Source organism: Lolium perenne, chromosome 3 (assembly GCF_019359855.2).
Source record: "Lolium perenne isolate Kyuss_39 chromosome 3, Kyuss_2.0, whole genome shotgun sequence".
NCBI classification, from domain to species: domain Eukaryota; kingdom Viridiplantae; phylum Streptophyta; class Magnoliopsida; order Poales; family Poaceae; genus Lolium; species Lolium perenne.
In genome coordinates this window covers 262,932,177-262,945,214 of record NC_067246.2, presented here as the reverse complement: position 1 = coordinate 262,945,214, position 13,038 = coordinate 262,932,177, and the positions used below count along the sequence as shown (strand labels likewise).

General features: G+C 45.4%; 1 protein-coding gene across 1 annotated transcript; it reads right to left on the bottom strand.

Moving 5' to 3' along the window:
• Positions 1 to 11,094: 11,094 nt before the first annotated feature.
• Positions 11,095 to 12,728, bottom strand: LOC127338650 (uncharacterized). Its single transcript, XM_051364687.2, has 3 exons — positions 11,703 to 12,728; positions 11,533 to 11,610; positions 11,095 to 11,438 (listed from the first exon to the last, which is right to left on the bottom strand). Exons 1-3 carry the CDS (start codon positions 12,586 to 12,588, stop codon positions 11,425 to 11,427), a joined length of 978 nt encoding a protein of 325 aa, XP_051220647.1. The 5' UTR covers positions 12,589 to 12,728; the 3' UTR covers positions 11,095 to 11,424.
• Between the last annotated feature and the right edge of the window lie 310 nt (positions 12,729 to 13,038).

Below are 13,038 nucleotides of genomic sequence, written 5' to 3'. Positions count from 1 at the left end.
CCGAGAAAATAGTCTAGATGACCCACAAGCATAGGGGGTGTATCGTAGTATCTTCGATAAGTAAGAATGTCGATCCCAACGAGGAGCAGAAGGTGTTGACAAGCAATTTCGATGAAGGATTCACTGTAAATGCTCACAGACAAGTATTCAGGGGGTTTTGATGTAACAGATGAATAAAGTACGAGTAAGTAAAGTGCGAGAGTAATAATTGCAGCGAGTGGCCCAATCCTTTTTAGCACAAAGGACAAGCCGGTTTGTTTACTTATAATAACCAAACGTTCTCGAGGACACACGGGATTTTAGTCTAGTGCTTTCGCTACATACGGCTAATTAATCTTCATTGTTTTGATAAGTGTTGTGTGGGTGAACCTATGCTAATGTACCGCCCTTCCTAGGACTAATACATACTTGTGATTATACCCCTTGCAAGCATCCGCAACTACAAGAAAGTAATTAAGATAAATCTAACCACAGCCTTAAACTCTAAGATCCTGCTATCCCTCCTGCATTGATATACCAACGGGGGCTCAGGTTTCTGTCACTCCGGCAACCCCGCAATTGGCAAACGAGTACAAGATGTATTCCCCTAGGCCCATAAAGGTGAAGTGTCGTGTAGTCGACGTTCACACGACACCACTAGAAGAATAACACCACAACTTAAATATCATAACATTGAATATTACTCAACCATACTTCACTACTAACATTTAGACTTCACCCATGTCCTCAAGAACTAAACGAACTACTCACGAGACATCATATGGAACATGATTAGAGGTGATATGATGATGAATAACAATCTGAACATAAACCTTGGTTCAATGGTTTCACTCAATAGCATCAATAACAAGTAGAAATCAAGACCGGGAGAGTTTCCCCTATCAAACAATCAAGATCAAACCCAAATTGTTACAGCGGTGACGGCGTGCAGCGGTGGAGACGGCGGTGATGATGATGAAGATGATGATGATGGTGATGGAGATGATGTCCAGCTCGATGATGGTGACGATGGTGTCGATTTCCCCCTCCGGGAGGGAATTTCCCCGGCGGATCTCAGCCTGCCGGAGAGTTCTTTTCTCTCTGGTGTTCTCCGCCCCGCAGAGGCGGCTGTGGCTCTTCGCAATGTACCCCTGGAGCTTAGGTTTTCGGGACGAAGGCGTACGCAAAGAAAAGGAGGCGAGAGGGGGCTGTGGGCCCCCTCCTCACAGGGCGGCGCGGCCAGGCCTTGGGCCGCGCCGGCCTATGGGGTGGGCCCACCTCGGGTCCCCTCGGCTCCCCCTTCTGGCTCCCTTCGTCTTCTGGAAAAATAGGATTTTTCATATAATTTCCGTCAACTGTTGATCTTCCGAAATATTGCATTCTGACGGTGCTTTTTCCAGTAGAATCCTGACTCCGGTGCGCGATCCTCCAATAATCATGAAACATGCAAAATAGATGAAATAACATAAGTATTATCTCCAAATATGAAATATATCAATGAATAACAGCAAATTATGATATAAAATAGTGATGCAAATTGGACGTATCATGGCCACACAACAGGGCGGCGCGGCCCAGGTGCTGGCCGCGCGGCCCTAGCGTGTGGGCCCCTCGTGACGCCTCTTGACCTGCCCTTCCGCCTACTTAAAGCCTCCGTCGCGAAACCCCCAGTACCGAGAGCCACGATACGGAAAACCTTCCAGAGACGCAGCCGCCGCCAATCCCATCTCGGGGGATTCAGGAGATCGCCTCCGGCACCCTGCCGGAGAGGGGAATCATCTCCCGGAGGACTCTTCATCGCCATGATCGCCTCCGGATTGATGTGTGAGTAGTTCACCCCTGGACCATGGGTCCATAGCAGTAGCTAGATGGTCATCTTCTCCTAATTGTGCTATCATGCTCGATCTTGTGAGCTGCCTATCATGATCAAGATCGTTTCTTTGTAATCCTACATGTTGTGTTTGTTGGGATCCGATGGATATTGAATACTATGTCAAGTTGATTATCAATCTATCATATATGTTGTTTATGTTCTTGCATGCTCTCCGTTGCTAGTAGAGGCTCTGGCCAAGTTGATACTTGTGACTCCAAGAGGGAGTATTTATGCTCGATAGTGGGTTCATGCCTCCATTAAATGCAGGGACGATGTGAGAAAGTTCTAAGGTTGTGGATGTGCTGTTGCCACTAGGGATAAAACATCGATGCTTTGTCTAAGGATATTTGTGTTGATTACATTACGCACCATACTTAATGCAATTGTCTGTTGCTTGCAACTTAATACCGGAAGGGGTTCGGATGATAACCTGAAAGTGGAATTTTTAGGCATAGATGCATGCTGGATGGCGGTCTATGTACTTTGTCGTAATGCCCTGATTAAATCTCATAGTAATCATCATGATATATGTATGTGCATTGTTATGCCTGCCTTATTTGTCAATTGCCCAACTGTTATTTGTTCACCCAACATGCTACTTATCTTATGGGAGAGACACCGCTAGTGAACTGTGGACCCCGGTCTATTCTTTAAATCTGAAATACAATCTACTGCAATACTTGTTCTTTACTGTTCTTCGCAAACAATCATCTTCCACACAATACGGTTAATCCTTTGTTCACAGCAAGCCGGTGAGATTGACAACCTCACTGTTACGTTGGGGCAAAGTACTTTGGTTGTGTTGTGCAGGTTCCACGTTGGCGCCAGAATCCCTGGTGTTGCGCCGCACTACACTTCGCCGCCATCAACCTTCAACGTGCTTCTTGGCTCCTCCTGGTTCGATAAACCTTGGTTTCTTTCTGAGGGAAAACTTGCTACTGTCTACATCACACCTTCCTCTTGGGGTTCCCAACGGACGTGTGTTAATTGCACGCATCATAAAGCATATGAGATGAATGCAGCGATTCAAAGAAATGATGAAGACAATGAGTAAACAATTGAATCATATAGCAAAGACTTTTCATGAATAGTACTTTCAAGACAAACATCAATAGGACTTGCATAAGAGTTACTCATAAAGCAATAGATTCAAAGTAGAAGGTATTGAAGCAACACAAAGGATGATTAAGTTTCAGCAATTGCTTTCAACTTCTAACATGTATATCTCATGGATAGTTGTCAACATAAAGCAATATAACAAGTGCAATAGGTAAACATGTAAGAATCAATGCACAGTTGACACAAGTGTTTGCTTCTAAGATAGAAAGAAGTGGGTAAACTGACTCAACATTAACGTAAAAGAAAGGCCCTTCGCAGAGGGAAGCATGGATTACTATTTTTGTGCTAGAGCTTTTCATTTTTAAAACATAGAAACAATTTTGTCAACGGTAGTAATAAAGCATATGTGTTATGTATAAGACATCCTATAAGTTGCAAGCCTCATGCATAGTATACTAATAGTGCTCGCACCTTGTCCTAATTAGCTTGGATTAACACGGATTATCATTGCATAGCATATGTTTCAACCAAGTGTCACAAAGGGGTACCTCTATGCCGCCTGTACAAGGGCCTAAGGAGAAGGTTCGCATTGGATTTCTCGCTTTTGATCATTCTCAACTTAGACACCCATACAGGGACAACATAGACAACAGATAATGGACTCCTCTTTTAATGCTTAAGCATTCAACAACAGATAATATTCTCATAAGAGATTGAGGTTTTGTGTCCAAACTGAAACTTCCACCATGATTCATGGCTTTAGTTAGCGGCCCAATGTTCTTCTCTAACAATATGCATACTCAAACCATTTGATCATGAAAATCGCCCTTACTTCAGACAAGACGAACATGCATAGCAACTCACATGATATTCAACAAAGGTGTAAAAGTTGATGGCGTCCCCAGAAACATGGTTACCGCTCAACAAGCAACTTATAAGAAATAAGACACATAGCAACATATTCAATACCACAATAGTTTTTAAGGCTATTTTCCCATGAGCTATATATTGCAAAAGACAAAGAATAGAATTTTAAAGGTAGCACTCAAGTAATTTACTTTGGAATGGCAGAGAAATACCATGTAGTAGGTAGGTATGGTGGACACAAATGGCATAGTTTTTGGCTCAAGGTTTGGATGCACGAGAAGAATTCCTCTCAATACAAGGCTAGGCTAGCAAGGTTGTTTGAAGCAAACTCAAGTATAAAACGGTGCAGCAAGACTGACATATGAACATATTGTAAGCATTATAAGACTTTACAGCGTCTCCTTGTTGTTCAAACACCTTAACCAGAAAATATCTAGACTCTAGAGACCAATCATGCAAACCAAATTTTAACAAGCTCTATGTACTTCTTCATTAATAGGTGCAAAGTACATGATGCAAGAGCTTAAACATGATCTATATGAGCACAACAATTGCCAAGTATCAAATTATTCAAGACATTATGCCAATTACCACATGCAGCATTTTCTGTTTCCAACCATATAACAATGAACGAAGCAGTTTCAACCTTCGCCATGAACATTAAAGATAGAACTAAGAACACATGTGTTCATACGCAACAGCGGAGCGTGTCTCTCTCCCACACAAGCATGAATTTATTCAAACAAAACAAAAACAAACATACGCTCCAAGTAAAGCACATAAGATGTGACCGAATAAAAATATAGTTTCAAGAGAAGAAACCTGATAAATTGTCGATGAAGAAGGGGATGCCTTGGGCATCCCCAAGCTTAGATGCTTGAGTCTTCTTGAAATATGCAGGGATGAACCACGGGGGCATCCCCAAGCTTAGACTTTTCACTCTTCTTGATCATATTGTATCATCCTCCTCTCTTGACACTTGAAAACTTCCTCCACACCAAACTCGAAACAAACTCATTAGAGGGTTAGTGCATAATTAAAATTTCTCATGTTCAGAGGTGACACAATCATTCTTAACACTTCTGGACATTTCCCAAAGCTACTGGAAGTCAATGGAACAAAGAAATCCATCCAACACAACAAAAGAGGCAATGCGAAATAAAAGGCAGAATCTGTCAAAACAGAACAGTCCGTAAAGACGAATTTTTTAGAGGCACTGGACTTGCTCAGATGAAAATGCTCAAATTGAATGAAAGTTGCGTACATATCTGAGGATCACGCACGTAAATTGGCAGATTTTTCTGAGTTACCTACAGAGAACCCTGCCCAAATTCGTGACAGACAGAAATCTGTTTCTGCGCAATAATCCAAATCTACAGTAGCAATAAAATAAGATAAGGAGAGGTTGCTACAGTAGTAACAACTTTCAAGACTCAAATATAAAACAAAAGTACTGTAATAAAATAAACACATGGGTTATCTCCCAAGAAGTGCTTTCTTTATAGCCATTAAGATGGGCTCAGAAATTTCAATGATGCACTCGCAAGAAATAAGAGTTGAAGCAAAAGAGAGCATCAAGAAGCAAATTAGAAACACTTTTAAGTCTAACCCACTTCCTATGAAAAGGAATCTTGTAAATAAACAAGTCATGTAGGCATAATGCAACAAGCATAGGAAAACTAGACAAGCGCAACTTCAAGATTTTCAGCATATAGAGAGGTGTTTTAGTAACATGAAAACTTCTACAACCATATTTTCCTCTCTCATAATGATTTTCAGTAGCATCATGAACAAACTCAACAATATAACTATCAAATGAAACATTCTTATCACGAGTCTCATGCATAAAATTATTACTACTACCAACATAAGCATAATCAATTTTATTAGTTGTAGTGGGAGCAAATTCAACAAAGTAGCTATCATTATTATTCTCATCATCAAATATAGGAGGTATAGTATCATCATAATAAACTTTATCCTCCATAGTAGGCGGCACCAAAAGACCACTATCATTATAATCATCATATATGGGAGGCATATCATAATCAACATAAACTTTCTCCTCAATACCCGGAGGACTAAAGAGATCATTTTCATCAAAACCGACCTCCCCAAGCTTAAATTCTTCCATAGCATTAGCAACAATGGTGTTCAAAGCATTCATACTAATAAGATTCCCATTAGCATGCATAAGTTCCATGGGTTTTTTAATTTTCTCTTCAAACACATCATGTCCTAATTCAAGATAAAGTTCATAAAGATATCTCATTTTGTTGTTTTCTTCCATTAAGCCTTACTAGTGTAAAACAAGAGACAAAAAGATGCAATTGCAGGATCTAAAGGAAATAGCTTCGAGCACACACACAACGGCAACAAAAAAGTACTTAGTTACCTGGGACCGGAGTATGAGTGCCTTTTACCTTTCCTCCCCGGCAACGGCGCCAAAAAAGTGCTTGATGTCTACGGGTGCTTCTATTCTTGTAGACAGTGTTGGGCCTCCAAGAGCAGAGGTTTGTAGAACAGCAGAAAGTTTCCCTTAAGTGGATCACCCAAGGTTTATCGAACTCAGGGAGGAAGAGGTCAAAGATATCCCTCTCAAGCAACCCTGCAATCACAATACAAGAAGTCTCTTGTGTCCCCAACACACCTAATACACTTGTCAGATGTATAGGTGCACTAGTTCGGCAAAGAGATAGTGAAATACAAGTAGTATGAATGAATATGAGCAGTAGTAACGGCGCCAGAAAAGTGCTTGCTGGCGTGCAGTTGATGGTAGTAATATTGCAGGAAGTAAAGATGCAGTAAAACAGTAACAAGCGATGATTGCAGTATTTGGAAACAAGGCCTAGGGATCATACTTTCACTAGTGGACACTCTCAACATTGATCACATACATAAATAAGTTCTCTTCCTTTGTGCTACATATACTCTTGTTTGATAATGAACACCATTCGTTGTGTAGGGCTACAAGAGCACCTCAATGCCGGAGTTAACAAGCTCCACAACATTCGGCATTCATATTTAAGTAACCTTTAGAGCATAATAGATCTTTGCAATTTAAACCGAGTACTAACATAGCATACACACTGTCACCTTTACACTATGAAGGGGGAATAAATCACATCAATACTATCATAGTAATAATTAACTCCATAACCTACAAGAGATTATGATCATAACCTACGCCAAGTACTACACGATGCACACACTGTCACCATTACACCGTGAAGGAGGAATAGACTACTTTAATAACATCACAAGAGTAGCACATAGACTAATAGTGATACAAAGCTCATATGAATCTCAATCATGTAAGGCAGCTCATGAGATCATTGTATTGAACTACATAGGAGAGAGATTAACCACATAGCTACCGGTACAGCCCTTAGCCTCGATGGAGAACTACTCCCTCCTCATGGGAGACAGCAGCGGTGATGAAGATGGCGGTGGTGTCGATGGAGAAGCCTTCCGGGGGCACTTCCCCGTCCCGGTGGCGTGCCGGAACAGAGACTCCTGTCCCCCAGATCTTGGCTTCGCGATGGCGGCGGCTCTGGAAGGTTTCTCGTACCGTGGCTTTTTCGTATCGAGGTTTTAGGTCGAGGAGGCTTAAATAGGCGAAGAGGCGGAGTCGGAGGGCTGACGAGGCGGTGACACAATAGGGGGGCGCGGCCCAGGCCCTGGCCGCGCCACCCTGTCATCTGGTGGCCATGTGGCCCCCCTCTGCTGGCTCTCGGGTGTTCTGGAAGCTTCGTGGAAAAATAGGATGCTGGACATTGATTTCGTCCAATTCCGAGAATATTTCCTTACTAGGATTTCTGAAACCAAAAACAGCCGAAAACAGGAACTGGCACTTCAGCATCTCGTCAATAGGTTAGTTCCGAAAAACGCATCAAAACGATATAAAGTGTGAACAAAACATGTAGGTATTGTCATAAAACAAGCATGGAACATAAGAAATTATAGATACGTTTGAGACGTATCAGTGTCACACTTCTTGTGATGGCGACGTCGAGGGTTCTCTTGAATGGGGTGCCAGGCGAGCCAATCTTGCATGGTCGGGGGCTACGACAGGGGGACCCCCTCTCCCCTTGCTCTTTGTACTCGCCATCGACCCTCTCTCGCAGCTCCTAGAGTTGGCCACCGATCATGGGCTTCTCCACAGACTTCATGGTCGTGGCACAGTGGTACGGACCTCGCTTTACGCCGACGACGCCACGGTTTTTGTGGCACCCATCAAGGAGGATATCATGAACTTGGCTTCCATCCTTCAAAACTTTGGCGAGGTCACGGGTCTTTGCACAAACTTTCAAAAAAACTCGGTGGTTCCGATTAGATGCGACCATATCAACCTCAATGATGTCCTTGAGGGTATACCGGCCTCGCGTGCTTCCTTCCCTCTCAAGTATCTTAGCCTACCACTTTCGGTGTGGTGCTTGACAAGGCGGGATTTCAAACATCTCGAGGATAAATGTGTGAACAAGCTACCCATGTGGAACGGATAACTTATCACCACGGCTGGACGCGCCGCCCTTGTGAAGTCCGTGATCACCTCCCAGGCGATCTACCACCTCACACCACTCTCCATCCCCCCAGGAACCATAAAGTTCATCAACAAGATTCAACGAGCCTTCCTTTGGTCCGCTAAGGACTCCACCACCGGGGCAAAATGCAAGGTCAATTGGGAAGTTGTTTGCCGGCCGAAGAAACTTGGAGGGCTTGGGATTCTTCATTTGGAGAAATTCGCAACGGCCCTTCGCTTGCGATGGCCTTGGCTAGAGTGAAAAGACCCCTCCAAGATTTGGGTTCGCTCCGGAAACCCATGCTCCGAAGCCGACATGGAGATCTTCTATGCGGCAACCACGATTACCTTCGGAAATGGGAAGAAGACCCCCTTTTGGCAAGCCCCTTGGCTTCATTGTAGAAAGCCGATCGACATCGCCCCTCTCATTTATGCGGTGTCCAAGAGAAAGAATTGGAAGGTGTCGCATGCTATGAATGGCGAGGCGTGGATTAGCAAAATCACTTTGGATGCTTCCTTCTCCTTAGACCACTTCTCACAATTTGTCGACCTTTGGTCCCTTCTCTCCACCATCAATCTCAACCCCGAGGTGGAGGACAACATCACTTGGAGGCTTACCCCGAGCGGGAACTACACGACAAAGTCGGCTTATGAACTATAACTTCTTGGATCAACCGCCTCGCCCATGAACAAGACGATATGGAAGGCATGTGCGCCACCCAAGGTTAAATTCTTTGCATGGCTTTCCAACCAAGGTAGAATTTGGACGGACGACCGCTTAGCCAAACGAGGTTGGCCTAATTGTGGCCTTTGCCCCCTTTGCAAACAATGTACGGAATCCACTGAGCATCTTTTTGTCCATTACCGATTCACCATCCGCCTTTGGGGCCTCGTCAAAGATTGGTTGGGGCTCACCTCCCTCAATGTCACACAATGGATAGGCTTGGATACGCAAGATTGGTGGAATATCATGGCGGGTGGAGGGATGCCACACTGCAAGGCAATGGCATCCATCACCTTGTTGGTCTCATGGGAGGTTTGGAACAAGAGAAATGCTAGAGTCTTCCGCTCTAAGAGTGCGCCGACACAAGTAGTCTTTGATAGGATTAGAGGCGAGGCCCGTCTTTGGGTGTTAGCGGGAGCTAAGATCTTGAGTAACTTGATGCCGCGAGAGTAGTCCTTTATAATAAGATCCGGTCCGTTTGTAACCGCATGCTCTTTCATGCTAATCCTTCTTCTTAATTAATAGATTGGGGTAAAGCTTTTACCCTCGTTTCAAAAAAAAAAATGCTCTCGAGCCAAACTGATATGGAGGAAGCTGGGACTAGAAGAAATGAGCGCCATAGCTTCCATGACTGATCGTACAGCACAAGCCATACTTGAATCCCTTCTAGCTGGCCAACACCAAACATCGACGGTCCTAGGGCAGTCAAAAACCACTGAGATGGTGGCAATCATGTTGCTAGTAGCAGTAAATAGGAGTTTTTTCGTGATGTTTTATCAGCTGAGATCAATGCACTGAAGCAGAGACTCATGTTGGATCAAACTGTTGGCTGTAACAGAGTTATTTGCTGCTTTGATAACCTGTATGTGATCCAAGCAATGCAAGACGGAGGCTACTCAAATGGAGCCGCAGCGGCGACTTTAGATGACTGTTACAACCTGGCAACAAAATTTTCAAAAATTCAGTTCAAGCACAATTTCCGTGAAGCAAATAGAACTAGCGAGACTAACTCGGGGATATGATCAGCATGTGTGGTTCGATGAGCCACCTGATTTTATTGTGCCCTTATTAGTAAACGATGTAACGATGAATAAAGAGCTATGTTTATGTCAAAAAAGGTCTTCGTAGTCTAAATCATTTTCTGGTTAAATTCTGCATCATTTCGTGATCCCCCCACCACCAATTACTTTGCTTTTGTTGTACAACGTTGGAAGGTACGTATAGTGACAACAGTACTGGGTCTTCTAAATACATTTGGTGTTTGTCAAAAAAAATTACATTAGGTGATTTATGGACTTATAGTGTTGCTCTTCAAGCCAAAGTTCATGAATTGAACCTGTATCTTTTTGCACTATTCCACAACTTCACTATTGCTCAGATTTCATAGTTTCGTGCTTTAGCAAAGTGTATCGCTGAGTTGGGTTGGGTGGTTAGGAGGGCAGTGGCACCCCCAGCCCACCAGAGTTTAAACACCAGCTTTAACACTTTGGTGTCTCATTAAAGGCGAAATATTCTTCAGTGGGAGGCGACGTTTCCGTCGATAGCGAGGCGCCTGTGGTGACTTCGTCAATCTCAAAACTTGTCGGATGAAGTTTCTTGGACGCAGTCTCTCGGAGATGCTCATAGGGGTAGGATGTGCGTGCGTTCATAGGGGTTGAGTGTATGTACATATATGTGAGCGTCTACGTCTTCGGAAAAAAAACTTCATTTGTCTGCTTACGGGCGGATGCAATTTCTTCGGTCCATGCATCAGTACTTCATTTGTTGATGACTTTAGCATAGTTGCTTTAGATCAACTTCAATAAAGAAAGTCGTGTGCATCGCTTTAATGTAGAGGCCGAGATTTTAACCTCCTTTTCGAAAAGAAACACCACATGCACAAGGGCTTATCTGATTAAGTTATGGTAATAATAGATGGATTTTTCACCATACTTGGAGCCACATGGACAATGTACTTGCAATCGGCATAGTATGCTAATTCAGCACCCATTCAGCCATTCTCCAACTTAATCAATGATGTATTGCTATGTGATGACTATAAGCATCTTTTTTTCAGAGTCCAATGTCCTATTCGTTCTTCACAGTTAATGGAGAAGGACGGTACGCCGTAATACCTTGTATTCATTCAACCATCCCTGGTGTGTGCACCGATTTAGGCATGGATTCCAGATGAAAATTTCTTAGAAAACAAGCAGAAATCAACAAGCACGCTGCATTCCCTCAACAACAAAAAAAAGCCAACAACCACGCTGCAGGTATGCAAAACACAGCAAGTATGGACTGCAGTTCAAGGAAAACATAAGAACATAGATGACTAATTATCAACCGATTCGAGATTATGAAGTCCTCAATCAACCAGTATATCACCCAGGACGACGAGAGAGCCAAACCCGCGTGGTGCTAAACCAGCGCACCTGCTTCACCAGAGCCCCAGATCAGACTGTGCTCAGCAATGAAATCACAGACTGATTGACAGTCATGAATTTAGATGCGGAAACAGGAACGCACCTGATGCTACTGCGGCAAGAACTGTTGCAAAAACTTCGAGCGCTACCAGGACGTTCGTTGCCATATCCAAAAAATGACCTGCAGGCATCGATCGACCATCTTCAACTTAGAGACAGCTTAGAATTTGGCATGATCTTGCAAGAGAATTACATGTAGAAAGAAGTACTCACTCCGCCATGTCGCCACGGGCTGCGGCTTAACCAACGTCTCCACTCGCAGGAAGCAGCTGTACCCGACGACGTCCGCCACGCGCACGTGCGCACCGTCGAGGCCCCAGGAGCACGGCGGCACCTGCCTCGCCGCGTCGCCCAGGCACCGCGCGCACTCCGCCGCGCCGGCGCGGTCCCGCGCGCACTGCGCCAGCACGCGCACCCTGGTGTCCCCCCTGGCGACGTCCGGAAACACGCGCACCGTGTCCTGCGCGGCGGCGACGCTCCTCCTCGTTAGTGTGGCCGCGTCCCTGAACACATGCGCGCCCAAGACCTTCGCGGCGCGGCGCCGCGCCATGGACCGCGCGAGCGCGACGAGCTTCCGCGTGTCGAAGCAGTTGGGGTCTCCTCCCGGGTCTTCGCCGGAGAAGACGACGTCACGGAAGGCGTCCTCCCGCGCGGAGGAGGTGTTCGTGTCGGCGTAGGCCACGAAACAGCTCTCGCTCCTCCAAGCTCCGCCGCGGCGGCTCGCGCCGAGGCAGCTGCTGGTGAGGTTCTCGGCGGCCGCGACGAGGCACGCGTGGCAGCTGCTGGTGTGGTCGAAGCCGAGGCAGATGCCGCGGACGAAGACGCCGTGGTCGTCGGAGTGAAGGGAGGCGAATCCATGCGGTGCGGCGGCGGCAGGCAGGGCGATCAGGAGCGGGAGGAGGCTTTCGCGGAAGGCGCTGCTGTTTCTTGCGGCTGATGATGGCGGCGGCGGCGGCGGGGCGCAGTCGACCAGAGCATAGCTGGCCGTGACGCGCATCTGGACGGTGCCGTTGTCGACGAAAAAGCTCAGCACCAGGACGGCGATTAAGACGAACCAGGTGAGCACGGCGACGGAGCACAACGCGCAAGCAGTCGCCATGGAGATGGTAGAATGTGTTTTTTGGTTTTTCCGTGATCACAAGCTACATCCGTCCAACGGCCAGTGATGAACGCTGCACCGATCTACGAAAGGTGATTGGAGATTGATCAGTGAGCTCGCTAGACCGTTCCTTTCCCTTTTTCTTTCGACGAAGCATTCCTTTTCCATGCAACAAGACTGTGGAGTGACCCACAGGCCACAGCGCGTCTCGTGAGCGAGACCTAAAATCGTGTCTGAGTGGAAACGCGCTCTCCTCATCACTATTTACATTGAAGCGTCCACGCAACTTCCTTCCTCCACCTCCTCCATTTCGCCATAATTTTGTTTCCCTTCGTAAACCTGATAAACTCTTCTTCCACATGCGTGTGCCAGCCACTGTTGGCATTTAATGTACATGTTATAAACCTCCTGTGAAACCCTTCGAATGCCACAAATTTTTGTCATCGCCAA

Excerpts from the sequence above, each read along its gene's own strand:
- LOC127338650 (XM_051364687.2), bottom strand. The coding sequence starts at position 12,588 with ATGGCGACTGCTTGCGCGTTGTGCTCCGTCGCCGTGCTCACCTGGTTC. Across the intron at positions 11,611-11,702 it reads GCCCGTGGCGACATGGCGGA|GTCATTTTTTGGATATGGCA; the intron begins GTGAGTACTTCT and ends CGATGCCTGCAG.